This window comes from Pipistrellus kuhlii, unplaced genomic scaffold (genome assembly GCF_014108245.1).
Source record: "Pipistrellus kuhlii isolate mPipKuh1 unplaced genomic scaffold, mPipKuh1.p scaffold_m20_p_32, whole genome shotgun sequence".
Taxonomy (NCBI): Eukaryota; Metazoa; Chordata; class Mammalia; order Chiroptera; family Vespertilionidae; genus Pipistrellus; species Pipistrellus kuhlii.
In genome coordinates, this window is record NW_023425532.1 from 851,336 (window position 1) to 869,376 (window position 18,041).

Consider the following 18,041-nt stretch of genomic DNA (forward strand, 5'->3'; position numbering starts at 1 on the left):
TAGGACATCAGCATAAACACAAAGGGGCATTAATGACCTCCTCCAAGATCTCCACCTAACCCCAAATTCCCTGGAGCTGGGTTACTGAGCTTCAGCACAGTAGTCAGTTTCCCTGACTTCTACCCACTAGATACCAGTAACAACCTCCACAGTTGTGACAACCAAAAATGCCTCCAAAGAAGCAAAGCCCTTAGAGAAACACAATGGCCCCCAGTTGAGAACCACAACTATGGATCCTCAACCATGGCTACCTTAAATTCCTTTGGAATTAAGCTTACAGAGAGAAGTTCAATTTTCAGTGTGTCATTGCTTATGACACAGCCTCATCAATGCAATATGGAGCGATCAACTTCCATTGGCAATCTGGATTCTCAAAAGGCATAACCTTCCTGATTAATTTGCAGTTAATATCCATATATTGGGAAATACTTTTGTAAAATGACTCATTACATTGCAGAGTTTATCCATATCTTTTTTTTTTCAAAGCCAAAACAATGTTTTCACACAAATAGCTATTTCAATAGCTAATATTTTAGATTAAGATGTTGACGTTTTAGCTTGGCTGGCATGGTTCAGTGGTTGAGTGCTGACCTATGAACCAAGAGGTTATGGTCCAATGTCTGGATTGCCAGTTCTATCCCCAGTGTGGGGCATGCAGGAGGCAGCCAATCAATGATCCTCTCTCATCATTGATGTTTCTATCTCTCTCTCCCTCTCGATTGAAAAAAAAAAAGGATGAAGTTTTAGAGCCTATGATACATTTCTTTAATATTGGCACCTTGGCTTTAATTTACTGATCAAAGTTTCCAATATACTACCCATCTACCACCTTATTCTTCTCTATCAAGTCCCCAGGATTCTCTTATTCACCTAACTGCTCACATGTCCAGTTTCCAATGACTAGGTCCTACACAGGTTTTGACAGAGGGATATTCTATTTCCTTGGGTCTATGCACATAAGCAAATTGGAAAGGAATACTAACAAAACCTTATTGGCCATAAAATAATAGGACCAACCAAACATACAGGGACTATCTATTCTTTAATGCTATGGGGGACACAAAAAGAAATGTCAAACATGAAGGAATCACAGAATAGAAACAAACACAGAAACAATCACATCAACCACATACCCAAAGTCATTAAGTTAGTGATTTTGACATGCTGATAGTGGAACGTTTGAGTAGGGGTATTCTGATTGCAGCTATACTTGAAAAACTAGAGTTTAGAGCTATATTTATAGGCTTGGGAGTCAACATATGGACGACAGGACACCAACATGATAATAGTGGTTACCTATGAGGAGGAAGTTGAAGGAGCACATTCACCTTTTAGTCAAGATGCTTCTATATTTTTTAAGATGAACATGTAATCATGTGTTACTTCTATAATGAAAAGCCAACATAAAGCCAGAAGAGAAGGTGAAATCTCGGAAGGAGAGAGTATAAAGAGATAAAAGTCAAAGAACTTGACACTCCCAAATATAGACATAATTAAGGGACAGAAGGAAGCAAAAGCAAAGAAGCAGCAGTGGAGAGGCAGACAGAAGGAGAACTAGGAGAGAACAGCAAAGTTGTGGCCAAGGGAAAGAAGTTTCAAAAAGGAACAAAACTGACAACAGAACCAAAAAGGGAAAAGAGGAGAGGAATAAGATCCCAGAACAGAATTAGCTCTGAAAGAGGCTTCTTAAAAATCATAACCTTCTCCCTACATCATGCCCTTCAATCGTTGAGAAAATTGAGGCCTAGAAAGCTTAAGTGGCTGGCTAGATATGTATTAGTAGCTAGAGAGCACAGCAAAGGGAGACCACATGTTTATGGACAATCTAGTGAACAAGTCCATTGGAAAGGAAGAAAAGATATCAGAAGAAAAGGAGGTAGGGATTATTGAATAAGTAGTACCTGGAATAGACAAGAAGGGATGGGACTGAAGGCAGAAGCAAACAAAAATAATATGACTTTTCCGCTGAAGCTAGATAATGTGTTTCCTTTTTCATTTGTGTTATTAGATAATGTTAGGGGAACCACTTAGAGAGATTATCTGGTTTTCCTCAGGACTCCATTATTGACAGCTTTCTTCTCTCAAATTATACACACACCCTAGGCTCCATTTACCATCTATACATGAGGCAGGCAAAAGGAAATTCCCAAAGAGATTCCCAAAGCTCTATTCCAGCCCAAACTCTCTCTTAAGCCCCAAACCAAGGGCAGGTGAACATCCATTTAGATATCTATAATCATCCAAACTGAAATCTCAACCTCCACAATTCTACCCCTGGTCCAATGCTCTCTGTCTCTGTGAAAGGCACATAACAGCTGGCCGGGGAGGAACACAGGAGGTTGGACAGCTGGGGAGGGACTGCAGGAAGGCTTTAGGGCATGTCAGACCCATCTCCCTCAGGCCCAATTGGCCAGACCCCAGCAGCAAGCTAACCTACCGGTCAGAGCATCTGTTCCTGGTCAGTACACATCATAGCGACTGGTCAGTCAACTGTCTTCCCCTTGGTGGCATGTCATAGCAAGGGGTTGAACAGCCTTAGCATATCATTATCATATTACACTTTGATTGGTTGAACAGTTGACTGGCTGACTGGACACTTAGCATATTAGGCTTTTTTTATTTTATTGATTTTTTACAGAGAGGAAGAGAGAGGGATAGAGAGCTAGAAACATCAATGAGAGAGAATCATCGATCAGCTGCCTCTTGCACACCCCCCACTGGGGATGTTCCCACAACCAAGGCACATGTCCCTGACTGGAATCGAACCCAGGACCTTTCAGTCTGCAGGCCAATGCTCTATCCACTGAGCCAAACAGGTTTTAACTAGGCTTTTATTATATAGGATATTCATCTTACATAGCTCTAACCATGACATTTCTTGCTCAGAACCCTTCAATTGCCCCCCATTACTTATAGAATTAAGCACAGATCTCTTAGTTTGGTAACTAGCGTTGGCTTTAAGTCCTCTCTCTACCAGTTCCTTGCTATGTGATTTAGAGCCTCATTTTTCTCATTTGTGAAATGAGGAGAATATTAACTGTCTCACATGTCCTGGTTTTCCTTGGTCAATACCCCATCTTATTAGCACACCACTTCACTCTCACAAGTTCCATGGTTTTGATAATAAATCATTTGGTCAATAAAGGGTTGTTATGAGGACTTAATGAGACAATGTACATAAATATAATAGGCCTAGCATGATACTTTTCTTTTATCATACAGTATCTGCTTCTTATTCCTCATAGTCCCACAAGTGGCAGCTAGTAATGCTTTCCACACAAAAGATACTAAATTACATTCTTCAGTTTAGAAAGAATACAGAATTTTGACCACAGAATTGCATTTCACTTATCCATCAGCTGTTTAAGTATTCTGTTTTCTTACTCCCTTGAGATTATTTCATTTGCTCATTAGTACCCTCATCTCTTTCTTTACCTCAGTCAAATCAGAATGCTTTACTATGAAGTGGGGTCTCTCAGCAACATCCCCTACACAGGCAACAAATACTAGCTCTCAGCAGATACAAAGTCCAGCCCACTTGAGGCTCAGGTATTCTCTGTCCATCTTTCTAGGATATCTGGTTTCTTCTCCAAGTTCCTTCTTTTTTATACCTAGTTCAAACTGGGGCTACTTCTAACAGCTGCTCTGATCACCATCAAAAATGAGAATCCAGGCCAAAACCGGTTTGGCTCTGTGGATAGAGCATCAGCCTGGGGACTGAAGGGTCCCGGGTTCGATTTCAGTCAAAGGCATGTACCTTGGTTGTGGGCACATCCCCTGTGGGGGGGGGGGGTGTAAGAGGCAACTGGTCGATGCTTCTCTCTCATCGATGTTTTAACTCTCTATCTCTCTCCCTTCCTCTCTGTATAAAATCAATAAAAAAATATTTTTTTTTTTAAATGAGAATCCTGCCCTAACCGGTTTGGCTCAGTTGATAGAGCATCAGCCTACGGACTGAAGGGTCCCAGGTTCGATTCCGGTCAAGGGCATGTACCTTGGTTGCAGGCACATCCCCAGTAGGGGGTGTGCAGGGGGCAGCTAATTGATGTTTCTCTCTCATCGATGTTTCTAACTCTCTATCCCTCTCCCTTCCTCTCTGTAAAAAATCAATAAAATATATTTTTAAAAATGAGAATCCTACTTCTGGTTCTGTAAGCATAACTTCCAGGTCCAGGCTCCAGGTTCAATCTCAAACCACATCTAAATAGCTCCTCATACTGTATGATTTCCACACCCAGAAAAATCTCTCAAAATTTGCATTCTTTATTATTTCGGTTTTTCTATACCTATCAACAGTCTGAAATTATTTAACCTTTCTCCTTTCTCATAATTGTTCCCATCACTCCAGTCTCTGCTGCCTGCCCAATTATATATCTTATCCATACAATTATATATCCTAGTGTAAAGCCTGTCTTGTTTCTTGATCTATTGTTAAGTTTTCTATAATACCACCCATCTCCTGACTAAAATTTCAAATATTAGAGAACCAGGGCCAGTTAAGGCAGGCTAGTGACTCTTTGTCTCTAAACACACAACTGAGTGAAAGAACTATTCATTAAACCAAATCAAGAGGACATTCAGCTGGACATTCCTTTCACTTCTTGTATCTCAGGCAAAAGCCTCCTTTTGTGAGGAGGGAGAGGAACTAAAATGATTTTGAAGCACTTGAGGATTTAATTTAATAAAGACATTATTATATAAATATCAGGAAATTTATATCTTCTCTACTTCAACATAAGACCATACCTGCAGTCCTCCTCAGGTCCTTAGGCAAAACGCTCAAGAAATTGTAGCCTAGCATTCACTTACAATATTTAAACAAGTTAATCAAGAACAACTATTTATCCAAACAAAGACACTTAATTGTTTAATTGTGGCTACAATACAATCACTATGCTACTTGGGCATTAACATACCCACAGATCAAAACCAATGACATAATTAAAGTTGCTTCATCAAAAAAAAGCAAACAAGGACACTAAACTTTTTAACAGTTTAACAAAGCCACATGCTCCTCCCCTCAGGCCCCTGGCCACTATGATTCCCTGGTAGCTTTCAGAGGCCCTTTATTTTCCCAGACTATGCCTGCTGTGCTTCACATCTGACCTCTCACTTCAATCACTATTACAGCTTTTATTTCTTGGTATAATAGTATCAAGAAAAGATTCAAGTGGGGTATGGGTGTATTTAAATTTTATTTTCTAAAGGCATTATAGTTTGTTGTAAACAAGTCAAGCAGTATAGAAAGGTGTCAAGTGGAAATGAAAAACCCTTAGTCCTGACAATCCTAATTTCCAAGGTAATAATAACTGTTTCTTGTGCATCATTCCAGAAGACGTGTATATATATAAGTATACTTATATACAAACTCATGTCTATCCTCTGCTTTCCCCCTTCTTTCTGTTGTACAAATGGCATCATACAATACCACTATTCACCCTTTTCCCCATTTAAAATGTATCCTGGACAGCATTCCCTATCATTTTATATACATCTACTTCACTCATTTAATGAAATGCATGGCATTCCATTGTATGTACACACCATTGTTAATATTACCTGGTGTTAACAGAAGGTAGGAATAAGAAGAATCTGGCATGTGTTGCCACTTGTACTGAAACTTTCTAGTCCATTCTCCCCTCCTGCCCCACCACACACAGAACAGCCTTACATGAAACAGGAAACTGAATCATAATTTTGGTTAAAACCTATAGTTTATTTCAAAAATGCTAACAGAGTGATGGGAAGAGAAAACACACCCTGAAAGCCTCAATGACAAAACAACTGCTACAAGACACTGAACTTGTAGCAATAAAGTATGGCAGGATTAACATCTAGCAGAAAATTATAAAATTGTCAAGCCTGGGGGAAGCAGTTTAATGCAATAGAGCGAAATAGGCAGAGACTGGCCTTGATTCCATGCTTTCCAAAATGAGACATTTACAATGTCTTAAAGATTACCCTTAAAGACCCTTTCCAGTTTGAAAACATCCAATTAAGAGCATATCAATTTGTTTTCCTGCTACTATTGCAATTATTATACAATCACAGAACTAAGACAGGCAAGGCATTTTGGTGATTCTCATTCTCATGTAGCGCAGTGTTTAACAAGTGCCAGGCAATGTGCATATTAACTCACTTTGTATCCCAATAATCCTAAGTGTAGGTATGATTATTATTAACCCCATTTTATAGATGAAGAGGATGAGGCAAAAAGTCATGAAATAACTTGACCACAGCTAACGGTGATCAAGCCAGGATACAAACCTAGGGAGTCGCTCTCCACATACCATGCCTCACAGATCAGACAATTGAGGCTTTTGAAGTTTAGGTCACTTTGGGATTTTTTGTTGTTGTTTTTGTTTTTGAGTTTAGGCCGCTTTGGCTACCAACTGGCTGAGCTGGATTCAGATACACATGTATCTGATTCCAAGGCCCGTGTTCCTTCCACAACTGTTTGCTTGGGAAAGAATGGATGGCTCTTAGAGAAAAATTGTCTGAAAATGGTTTTATTCTGTGTTTTTTGTGTATTTTTATTGATTTCAGAGAGGAAGGGAAAGGGAGAGAGATGGAAACATCAGTGATGAGAGAGGATCATTGATGGGCTGCCTTCTGCATGCCCCACACTTGAGATTGAGCCCACAACCCAGGTATGTACCCTGACTGGGAATAGAACCATAACTTCCTGGTTTATAGGTTGATGCTCAACCACTGAGCCATGCTGGCTGGTTTGTTCTGTTTTTAATCCTCACCCATGGATATGCTTTTATTGATTTGAGAGAGAGAGGGAGGAGGAGAGAGAGAGAGACAGAGACAGAGAGAGAGACAGAGACAGAGAGACAGAGAGAAACATCGATGTGAGAGAGAAACTGATCAGTTGCCTTCTGCATAGGCCCCAACTGGGGATCAAACCCACAACCTTTAGGTGTACAGGAGGATGCACCAACTAACTGAGCCGCCCAGCCAGGGCTGGAAAATTATATTGGTTTAACCCCTACCCAATGCTTGTTATCATAATCCATTCCCCATCTCTCCTGCCCTACTGAGGAGTTGAGTTGTAGAAGAGCAATTCTAGTAGTGCAGAAAAACAGCTCATTTCTGTATCTGCTGTAGGTGAGACACTGGGCCAGACAGACAAAAAAGGGGGGAGAAGGGTTCTGTTTCTTTACTCCTGCTCTAACAGCATAACTTTCATTTGAGAGTCACACAGATACTAAGATTTTGGTCAACAGGCAGGAAGAGATGGCTTTTCCTAGGTGATGGCAGTCCAACTATCAAGCCACACAGCTGTCTAGATTTCACACTGAAGTTCTGTCATCAACTCACTGAACACTCTGTGATGTTCCCCTGGCCCCTTCGTGTTAGCTAAATCACCAGTGTTTACACATACACTGTGATGTGCTAAAAAAAAAAAAAACTAAAAAAACAAAAAAAAAACTGCAAGGTAGAAATATGCTTTCTTTGTATCCGAAGCCAACAGAACCGTTTCTTATTACAACTATTTTATTAAAATTTTCCTCTGCCTTATTCATGCTTTTCCTGATATATTTTGCCACCTTGCCTGGTTATTTCATTCACACATTGTCATCTCCCCATTCTTGTACAATCTCCCTATCCCCACTCTCATTCCCCAAGAATTTTTGGAGTCAAGAGGAGAGGCAGTCAAAAACTACAAGAGTACTTGAGAAAGTATTAATAGAAGAAAAAAAAACTGCTCTAACCAAACCCTCAGGGGCTTGGTTTCTTTTCTTTTAATTATTATTTTGGAGATAGAGAGGACACAGAATGGCTGAAGCAGCTGTCCAGAAGCCCACACAATTCACTCTTTGTGGGAGGCACTATTATTTCATATCTCATTTTCAAATACTTATTTTCTGATTATAAAAGTAATACATATTCATTGCATAAAATATGGAAAATATTATAAAAGAAAAATAGTAAGTTAATCCTACTACCTGGAGATGGCCACTTTACCAACTTTGTTTCATTTCCTTCCATTCTCTATTGATTGTTACATTCATAGGTGTGAACATAACATGAAACACAGAGATACACAAAAACCCATCTAAAATAATAAAAACGTAATATGCAAATCAACCGAAAGACCGACCAGCAGAACGACTGTCAGGACAACGGTCTTGACAACCACGCTATGTCATGCACTGGCACCAGGCCAGCCAGGGCAGGTGCGATGCAATGGGTCGGGGGGTGGGGGGGCTACCATAGCCCCACAATCGCCCCACAGTGGGAGGCCCAGGCCACCAGCCAGCAACGCTGTGGTGGGTGTACAGAGCTGGCCAGCGATCACCCTGTAGAGGAAGGCCCAAGCCAGCCAAGCGATCGTACCCCACACCTGTTGCCCGCAGAGGGAGGCGAGCCATGGTGGGGGAGGGGGGGTGCTGCACAGATGCAAGCAGTGGCAGCTGCAGGGACGGGGCCAGCTGCCAGCAGCTGGAGGAAGGAAAGCCCCAATAGGCATTGATCACTGGCCAGGCCTAGGGAACCTACCCGAGCAGTCCTGGATTGCAAGAGGGCACAGGCTGGGCTGAGGGACTCTGTCCACCCTGTCACGCGCCCCCCGCCCCCTGTGCACTAATTTCATGCACCAGGCCTCTAGTGTTTAAATTAAAAAGCCAGTAATGGAATAACCCCATACTTTTCCATTAGATCATGAAGATTTTTGTCAGCCTTACTTTTTATTTTTAATGGCCAGATAATTTACTCTATGGACCTACCATAATTTACTTACTATGGAAAACTGTGTCTTCAGTTTGTCACTATTATAAATACTTTAGTATATAAAGCTGTATGGCACACATATATCTGATATTTCCTTCAGAAATTATCCTTTTTTAAATTAAAGGATAGTAGGTCCAATCCCCAGCCCTGATCAGGGAGCCTGTGGGAAGCAACTAATCGATGTGTCTCTCTCACATTGATGTTTCTCTCTCCCCTCTTCTCTCTCTCCTCCCTCTCTTTTCCACTCTCTAAAAATAATCAATGGAAAAAATATCCTCTAGTAAGAGTTAAACAAAAATAAGTAAGTCAATAAATAAAATAACAGTTACTAACAACAGTCAACATGAATTGAGTACTTATCACGTGCCAGACACTGTGATATTTTCATTTAATCCTCCCAGCTACCCTATGTATTATTACTCAGCTGTTCCCAAACTTGTCTACACGTTGGAGTTACCTGGGATGGGGGGCTTCTAAAATCCTGTCTCCAGAGATTCTGACTTAATTGGACTAGGTAAGGCATGAGCCTGGATGGGTTTAAGAGATCCCTAGAGCAGCGTTTTTCAACCGCTGTTCCGCGGCACACTAGTGTGCCACGAGATGTTGCCTGGTGTGCCGTAGGTGCAGACAAGACAAGAATTTTATAATTTTTCACTATTTTGTTTACTTAATATTTCATAATAAAGTAATTATAAAATACTTTCTTTGTGTTTATTTGATTCCTATTCAAGAGAATTACTTTATATATAGTCAATATAGGCACAGAGTTAAATTTTTTAACATTTTCTAATGGTGGTGTGCCTCGTGATTTTTTTCATGAAACAAGTGTGCCTTTGCCCAAAAAAGGTTGAAAAACACTGCCCTAGAGGATCCTAATGGGTGTATACAAGTTGGGAACTATTAGGTTCTCTGCTGTTTTGTTGCTATTTTATCCATCTTGAACTGATGTGGAAGTTGAAGAACACTAAAGTCAGTTACTTCCCAACATCATGCAGTTTATAAAGGTGGAATTTCAATCCAGCTATAAGCTCAGAGCTCAGACTTTTAACTATTGATAATTTGAGATCAATCTCCCTCTGCCCCACGCTTTAACATCATATCATGAACCTAATAGAACTCTACATTATCATTTTAGCAACTATAGTATTCAATCAGAATCCAAGTGCCATCAAATTTTAGATTCTTTAATGCAGCAGTTCCCAAACAGGATTATACATTAGAATTGCTTACAGAGCTTCTTTAAATGCTCATATCTTAAGACTGAATCACAATTTTGGAAGGGGAGTAAAACCTGAACAGAAATATTGTTAAAAAGCACCACAGGCAATTCTGATGCACCCCCTCTTTTATTAAGAAATTGTTTTAATCCCTCTAAATTTATACTGGTATAATTTTTACAAATCATTTCAGCACATTCCAATAATTTGAAATGCTACTTTTATCTTATTTGGCAAGCTCCATGAGAGCAGAGACCATACCTGTTTTTACTGACCATTACACCATTGTGCCTGATGCACAACTGGTGCTTCCTAAATATCTTTATTTGATTGATTGATTGATTGATTGATTGATTGATTTGATATATATATATATATATAGAGAGAGAGAGAGAGAGAGAGAAAGAGAGAGAGAGAGAGAGAGAGAGAGAGAGAGAGAGAGAGAGAGATCAATTGTTGTTCCACTTATTTATACATTCATTGTTTGATTCTTGTATGTGCCCTAGCCAGGTATCAAACCCACAACCTTGGCGTATGGAGTCAATGCTCTAGTCTAGGGGTGTCGAACTCAATCAGAGAAGGGGCCAAAATCTAAAATCCAGCCTAAATCGCGGGCCGAATGGTTTACTGAACAGTCATAAACTGTCATTGTGATAGAAACGCAGCAGAGTGCAGTGATGACAGCGCGGTGCGGGCCACATTGCAAGGCCTGGCGGGACGGATTTGGCCCGCGGGCCTTGTGTTTGACACATGTGCTCTAGTCTAACGAACTGAGTTACCTGGCCAGGGCCATAAATGTTAACTGAATAAATGAATAACAACTTGCTGAAACCGGTTTGGCTCAGTGATAGAGCGTCGGTCTGCGGACTGAAAGGTCCCGGGTTCGATTCCGGTCAAGGGCATGTACCTTGGTTGCGGGCACATCCCAGGTAGGGGGTGTGCAAGAAGCAGCTGATCGATGTTTCTCTTTCATCGATGTTTCTAGCTCTCTCTCTCTCTCTCCCTTCCTCTCTGTAAAAAAGTCAATAAAAATATTTTTAAAAATAATAAAAATAAAAATAAAATAAAATAAAATAAATAACAACTGACAACACAAGTCTCCAAACTTATCTCATCCCAAACTGGCTAGTCTTCTCTGCAACATTTCCTTAACTATTAAGCCAATAAAATTGATGTTATTAATAATGATCCTAAGTTAGCAAAAAATATATATATATATACTAAATTATGCCCAGTATACTCTGTTGAAAGTGGCCAGGGAATGTATTAGAGGGCTCCATCAAGAAGTCAAAATAATTACGTTGGCCATGTTTAAGAGGTATGGCAATTCTGATCCAGTTCTCCATGGAAGAACTGAACAGAGGTGACTTGAGAAACTAAGGAAACTTGGCTTCCTCTACCACTTAAGATTTCCTCAGCTAGCTTCAGAGACTGACTCAGAGCTTCCATGAGCTGAAAGGCCCACACATACCCTCTTCCATGAGCCCATGGAAAACAATTAGAATAAGGAATCAAGAGACCTGAGTCACTACTACCAGCCTGTTGGATTGTGGGCATGTCACTTAGCTCTGGGGTTTGGGCTAGAGGTTTACTAAGGATCTCTTCAGTTCTAAACCTCTACCTAAAGACCCAAACAGACCCACACAAGATGGGGCTTCCAAGAACAACATGAAATTGCCTGCAGGAATAGTAGTAATAGAAGTGTAGTAGTAGAAACAACAGCTATTGCTACATTTTACTGAGCACTTATTATATGAGACACAATATTCTAAATGTCTCAGTACTAGTAATAATGGCACACATCTTATAGGACTCTTACTATGTTCCCAGTGCTTTGCATATATTAATTCATTCTTTACAACAACCCTATAAAATGAGTCCTATTATTATCCCCATTTTACAAAGGTGAAAACTGAGACACAGAGGAGATTAAGGGGCTTGCCCACGGTCTCACAGCTATCAAATGGAACCAATTGAGTTGAACCCAGACCCATACTTTTAACTACTATACTATGCTGCCACCCAAACTATTATTGTATAATGCTTGTCACTTCAGAGGTTGCCCAAAACAAGAAATGTATTGTAGTTACTTAGGTGTCATACTTCCTTCTTCACTAATGTTAGAAAAATTGGGTTTTACTCCAATGTGATTTTAGACAGATCAGATTCCAGGGCCTGAGATAGCAAAATATATTATTTATTAAGAAAATAATGAATGACCTTTTTATTAAAAGTTGTTATCCATTAAAATATATGTATTATAACAATAAGTAAATCATTAACTACTAATGGCATTTCCATTAAACACAGAGAAAACACATGTGCTTTTTATGCATCATTTACAACAATACTTCAGATCTTCATCTGCGCACACTCCAGTCCCATATTTTCATAATTGGCTTTTAAACAGTAACCTGACAGCCCACAGGTGTCTCAAACAAAACAAGCCAAACAAAATGAGGTGCAGTAAGTTCCTACCATCCATCCCCATGTCCCTCTCATAACCTCCCACGCTCCACTTCTGAATGAATAGCACCAATGGCCCCAGGCTCACTTCCTCCCACATCTGGTCCCTGAGCATTTCTAGAACTCATTCCCTTCTCTCTATCTTTGCTGCTCCTGTTTCTGCTCAGACCTTTACCATCTCTTCCCTAAAGCAATATATAATACCAGAAACTCTCCAAATGCTCTTGGCTTTCCTTCTATCCAGCTCCCAACCCCACTTCAACACTGCTGCCAAAGTCAACTTAAACAAAATCTGACCATGTTACTTCCATGTTTAGAATCTTTGTGTTCAGGAAAAGTGTAAAATCCTCCGTAGAACATACAAGGCTCTTTTTTATTTGGCGCCTGCCCCCCCCCCCCCAACTACCTTCCCAGCTTCATCTGAGGTCATGCCCCATACATCTCACACGAGGCACACAGAGCAACTTAGAAGTTCTCAAACAGTGCTTCTCTGTCTGCCCAGAATGCAACTCTCTCATTTGCCCATCTGGCAAACTCCCACTCGTTTATTTAGACCGGCTCAAAACTCAGAGTTCATTATGCTTTCCTCTGGGCATCTATTGCATTTTGTACCTCTCCCTATTATCACACTTATTCAGCCTGACACAATTTTTGTTTATTTATCTGTCTTTTCCATAAGACAAGGAACTGTCTAATGTCCCGTGTATTATTCATCTCTGTATTCTGTTTGTTGGATGAATGAATATCTCAGGACTTAACAAGAATAGTCAAACTGCTCCAGATAAATGCCCATTGTGTGAGTCAAAGCAGGCATACAGGCAGAATCCCATTTCAACAAATGTCTTTAACTTGACAATCCTCTATGTCAAAAAAAACAGTTGTTATATTTGTGTGACTCCATACTTGAAGCCATAACCAACAGGATACAGTTTTAAAAGCTACATCAGACCACCAACAAACCTACCTGTTGAGTATTTATAGACAGCCAAACTCTTCATTCTACCCCATCCTTAACCTTTTGTGGGTCATAGACCAATTTGGGTAGGTTTTTCTACCAAGTCTAAACCTACACTCGCCTTTGATAACATAAAAAGCCCACGCACCCCTGAAGATTCTGATACTATCCCAAAGGGCCCAATCCTCAGCTCCACTAAAAGTAAGAAATAACTTTGTGCCAGCAGCAATTCACAGCTTTACAAAAGATATAATCCAACAGGCAAGATATCAGTGAGCTTTGCTCTTGAGTAGTTCGTAATATTAAACAGGCATTTTCCTTCTATCACCAAACATAAACATTGTAACATTAAATATGCTTTAAAGTTTTTATTTGGAAGAGGATGCCAGGAAGGTGTTGACATCTGTTCTCCTTCACCTTTGAGAACCTTATGATAGAAAACTGCCAGAAACAAATGAAAAACACAAATATGAAAAAATATACTGTTTCCCCACATAGAACCCTCACGAGCACATGTTCAAACAAAGGAAATTTTCTGAAAATGCTTCTGGCGCGACATTTTCCTTCTACTTCCCAGACCACTCCTCCATCCCCAGTTTTAAACATTTTTCACTTCTAGCCAGCGAACTTCTTTTAAACACAAACGCTTTGTCCTAGTGAAGAAAAAGGGTTAAATTAAAGAAACAGCTGGCTGCCTGCCAGGAGCTGGGGTTGGGGGGACGAGGGGTGGAAGATAGAGAAGGAGGAAAAACCAGCTAGAGGAAAGAGTGCTAATTTTCTTACCCTGCCACATGGCCATGCTGATCCTATCCACTCCCACGTTGAGGTCACAGGCTCAGAGTTTCCCAGAGCACTCCAGTTTTGCAGGGATGTTTTAAAGGGATATAGCTGGAACAGCCGCGGTGCGGTCTTACTTTATGACAGACGTTCAAGCCCCAACCCTGGAAATGTAAATAAAAAATGGATACCTGAATTTAAAAAATATTTCAAATCCTTGAAAATTATCTCCTGTCCCACCCTAAACCTCTCTTTCAAAGATATGCACACAGGCAGTATCAAGTTGATCCTAAGCCGTAAGGGATCGCTGCAGACACATAAAGTGGGAAGATCAAGATTCAGTTCACATTGCCACTAAGTGCTGTTCAATTCTGCGTGGATCTCGGGACCTTCAACAAATGGGATGTGGAATCTTCAAGGATGGGTGCTTGGAGGAGATCATTGTTAAGCATCTTTCCTATCTTGATGTCCCATGCTTTGGGAAATAAAAAGCAACATGATATCCAATGCCCTTTCCCAAACCCCCAACTTCACATTAACAGAAAGTGTAGAAGGGGCAGCAAATGTTGTGACTAAAAGTTTCAAATAGATCTTATATAGGAAAAGAAAAGGAAGGAAGCATAATAAAAAGAGTGATGCCCTCGAGTGGTTCTTCCTCTCTGCTCCATTATACTTTTCCACACTTTGCCAATGTCCTGTAGGGAGCATATGTTGCTTTCATAATGGGGGAGGGAGTGGAGAAAGACCAAAGACAAAATAAAGTACTACTTTAATAAAGTCAAGTTATTCCAGCTCATTCCCATTTTTTAAATGTCAAATTCCACCTTAGGACAATACTATTTGCAAGGACATAAAAGATGCTAGGGCCCAGCTGGTGATGGTCAGTAGTTGAGCGTCAAATGATGAACCAAGAGGTCACTGGTTCGATTCCCAGTCAGGGCACATGCCTGGGTCCCTGGGTTTTGGGCTTGATCCCTGGTAGGGAGCATATAGGAGGTAGTCAATTGGTTTTTCTCTCACATTGACATTTTTATCTTTCTATCCTGTTTCTCTCTAAAAAAGTCAATGAAGACTTTTTTTTAAAAGGTACTAGGAATGGGGGGGATGAAAGATTCAACTACTTTGATTTTGAGTTTAAATATATTGAACACTTTGCTTGTCCATTTATTTAAACAAGTTCTCGATTAATAAATTGGTCTTCCTTACTTAGCATATGAGCCAATTTGCTTTTTTTTAAATATTTTATTGATTTTTTACAGAGAGGAAAGGAGAGAGATAGCCAGTAATGTCAATGAGAGAGAAACATTGACCAGCTGCCTCTTGCACATCCCCCACCGGGGATGTGCCCGCAGCCAACGTACATGCCCTTGACTGGAATCAAACCTGGGACCCCTCAGTCTGCAGACCAACACTCTACCACTGAGCCAAACCGGTTTCGGCTGCTTTTTTTTTTTTTTTTTTTTTTTTAAGAAAATGTTCTAATCTTTCTGACCTGGTCAACCTCGAAGCACAGCGTTATTTCCACAACTTTTTAAAAATATATTTTGATCGGCCCTAGCCAGTTTTGGTTCAGTGGATAGAGCCTAAGGACTGAAGTGTCCCAGGTCCCATCCCCAGTAGGGGCAGAAACCATAAAAATCTAACCTTCCCCATTCAAAATATATTTTAAATACATTTTTATTGATTTTAGAGAGAGGAAGGGAGAGGGAGGGATCAAAACATCAATTGATAAAGAGAGAATCAATGGTCAGCTGCCTCCTGCACGCCCCACACTGGCGATGGAGTCTGCAACCCTAGCACGGGACAGGGAATCAAACCTCTCCACATTCATAAGTGAATGCTCAACCACTGTGCCACGCTGGCCGGGCTCCATAGCTTTTATACAAGCAACACGAAATGAAAAGCACTAGCACACACATATGAAGACTAACGCCAAGTTGAGAGCGATCATTTTGGCCTTCTTCGTGGATGTTTTAAGGACAAAGTGCGAATGGTGTACACTAGTTCCAAAAACTACAGCAGAGAAAAGACAACGCTTTGCATAAAGAAAGATCCACAAAGTCCTAGGATGGATTTGCCAGGAAAAAAAAGAAAGAAGAATGCGAAGAAGCGTTTGGGTTTGCCTTCTTCTCCCTCCCTCCCCCTCCCCCTTATTTCGGGTGCAGTTACACAGTTCCAATCCGCGCTTGGTGGAAACAAGCAAAATGTAACATCTCTGAAGTCCAACCCAGATCATTGCTAATACACGTATGGAGTTGATATAAAGCAGATTCTTACTGGCTTCTATACCCCCCACTTCTGGGTTTCCTTCACTTAGGCGAGGTAGCTTACACAGGCGTTATCAGGCGCGCCCGCACGGCTTCACTTGGCAGTCCAGGAAACTGATTTGCTCTGAAATGTAAGGTAAAGGCGCATCAATGTGAAGGAAAAGCCCTTCACGGTGAAGGCGCTCAGGCGCAAGCCTGGACAATCTGGAGAGAACCGCCTTTCCGCTAAGTGGGAAAAGAAAAGAGAAAAAACCAGCAGCAACTAGTTTTCCGAGAGTTTGGACTCCAACTTCTCTTAAGACCTACACCGCCCCGTGAGTCCAGAGCAGGAGGCAGAAGAACGGGGCCTTGACAGAGCTTTGCCAGCCAAAGCCACCCGCTCCGGTTCTGGAAAGGGGGCCCCTAGCAGCTACGTCCCCCTTTCCAAAACGGGGCGGGCTTGGCGCCGCTCCGCGAGAAAACTTCGCTGGGACCCTAGAGCTCGGAGACTAGGGCTGGGCTCCCGAGAAGATGCCACCCTTGGCTGGCTGGAACTAGCCGGTCTAACTCCTTCGGGTGCCAGGCGGTGGCCAGGCATGGGGAACCTCCATCTCCAGGGGGCCGAGCCAGCGGGGAGCGCTTCTCCCTGTCACCGATCGCAGGGGGTACTCGGGGGTGGGCCGGGGGCCAGTGGGCCGCGAAGGACCTGTTAGGGAAGGGACAGCTCTAATGTCTTTACCTGTCGCCGAGATCCGGAGCGGTGGAGCCCGTGCCGGCGGCTGGCGGGCCGGGCGATCAGTTGGCACTGGCGCCCAGAACGCCAAGTTGAGCTGGCGCCCCACGTAGCCGGCTGAGCTTCATTCACAGCCGGAGGAGAGGGGGCCGAGCTGGCGCGCGGCTCACGTGACGGGCGCCTCGCCAAGTATCGGCCAAGCAGAGTTGACGTGTGCGCCTGCGCGCCTTGGCGGGGGCCCTCTCCCCACACCTTGGGCAAGCCGGGAGGGGGCGATGCCAGCTCGGAGACGGCGGGACCTAAACTGCAGCTGAGATCGAGGAGCTGGGAGGGGTTTACGCTTGCGCAGCCGCACTAGGTAGCCCGCCCCCCCCTCGCTGCCATATTTAATGAGGACTGGGCAGGCTCTAAACCCACAGCTGGGCGTGTCCATCGCTTTTGAAAGAGAAGTGCTGCATTGTGTTGCACTGTGTGGAGCCTGCAGAACGATTTTTCGTTTTGTCCCGAGCTCCTAGCCCACAGAGTAGTCAGTAGTAGAAATCAAATACTAATTCGTTTAGCTCACAAATTGTAAGACTCTAATAATATGCGAGACACTTTTCAATACCATTACTATTTTCATATCATTTAATGCCCACAGTAATCCCATTGGTTCAGGGACTATTGTTTCTTCACTTTTATTTATAAGAAAACAGAGACACACAAAGGTTAACGGGTCCTAACTCACATAGTGGAAGTATAATAGGACTAGTGAACAAGTATAGTGATGCTTGTAACAGCCAACTTGATTCTCATTGCACTGGGAAATCCTCAAGGCAGTTTTTAGTATTTTATCCATTTTAGTAATTAAAATAGAAAGGGAGGTTCAGAAAAGCAAAAATCACACTTCTTACTAGTGGCAGTAACTG

General features: G+C 41.8%; 1 protein-coding gene across 3 annotated transcripts in view; it reads right to left on the reverse strand.

Annotated features, from left to right (window-relative positions):
* CLCN5 (chloride voltage-gated channel 5) overlaps window positions 1-17,445 on the reverse strand; it is a 129,907-nt gene extending 112,462 nt beyond the window's left edge. For 2 of the 3 annotated variants that reach the window (XM_036460464.2, XM_036460463.2), the window contains exons 1-3: window positions 17,140-17,445; window positions 16,432-16,545; window positions 14,161-14,318 (exon numbers count right to left, since the gene is read on the reverse strand). In XM_036460464.2, coding sequence (XP_036316357.1) covers window positions 14,161-14,176 — 16 coding nt within the window. In that variant the 5' untranslated portion in view covers window positions 14,177-14,318; window positions 16,432-16,545; window positions 17,140-17,445. The remainder of the gene's footprint in view (window positions 1-14,160; window positions 14,319-16,431; window positions 16,546-17,139) is intronic. The other variant, XM_045570363.1, reaches the window with a different exon arrangement.
* Window positions 17,446-18,041: the final 596 nt, after the last annotated feature.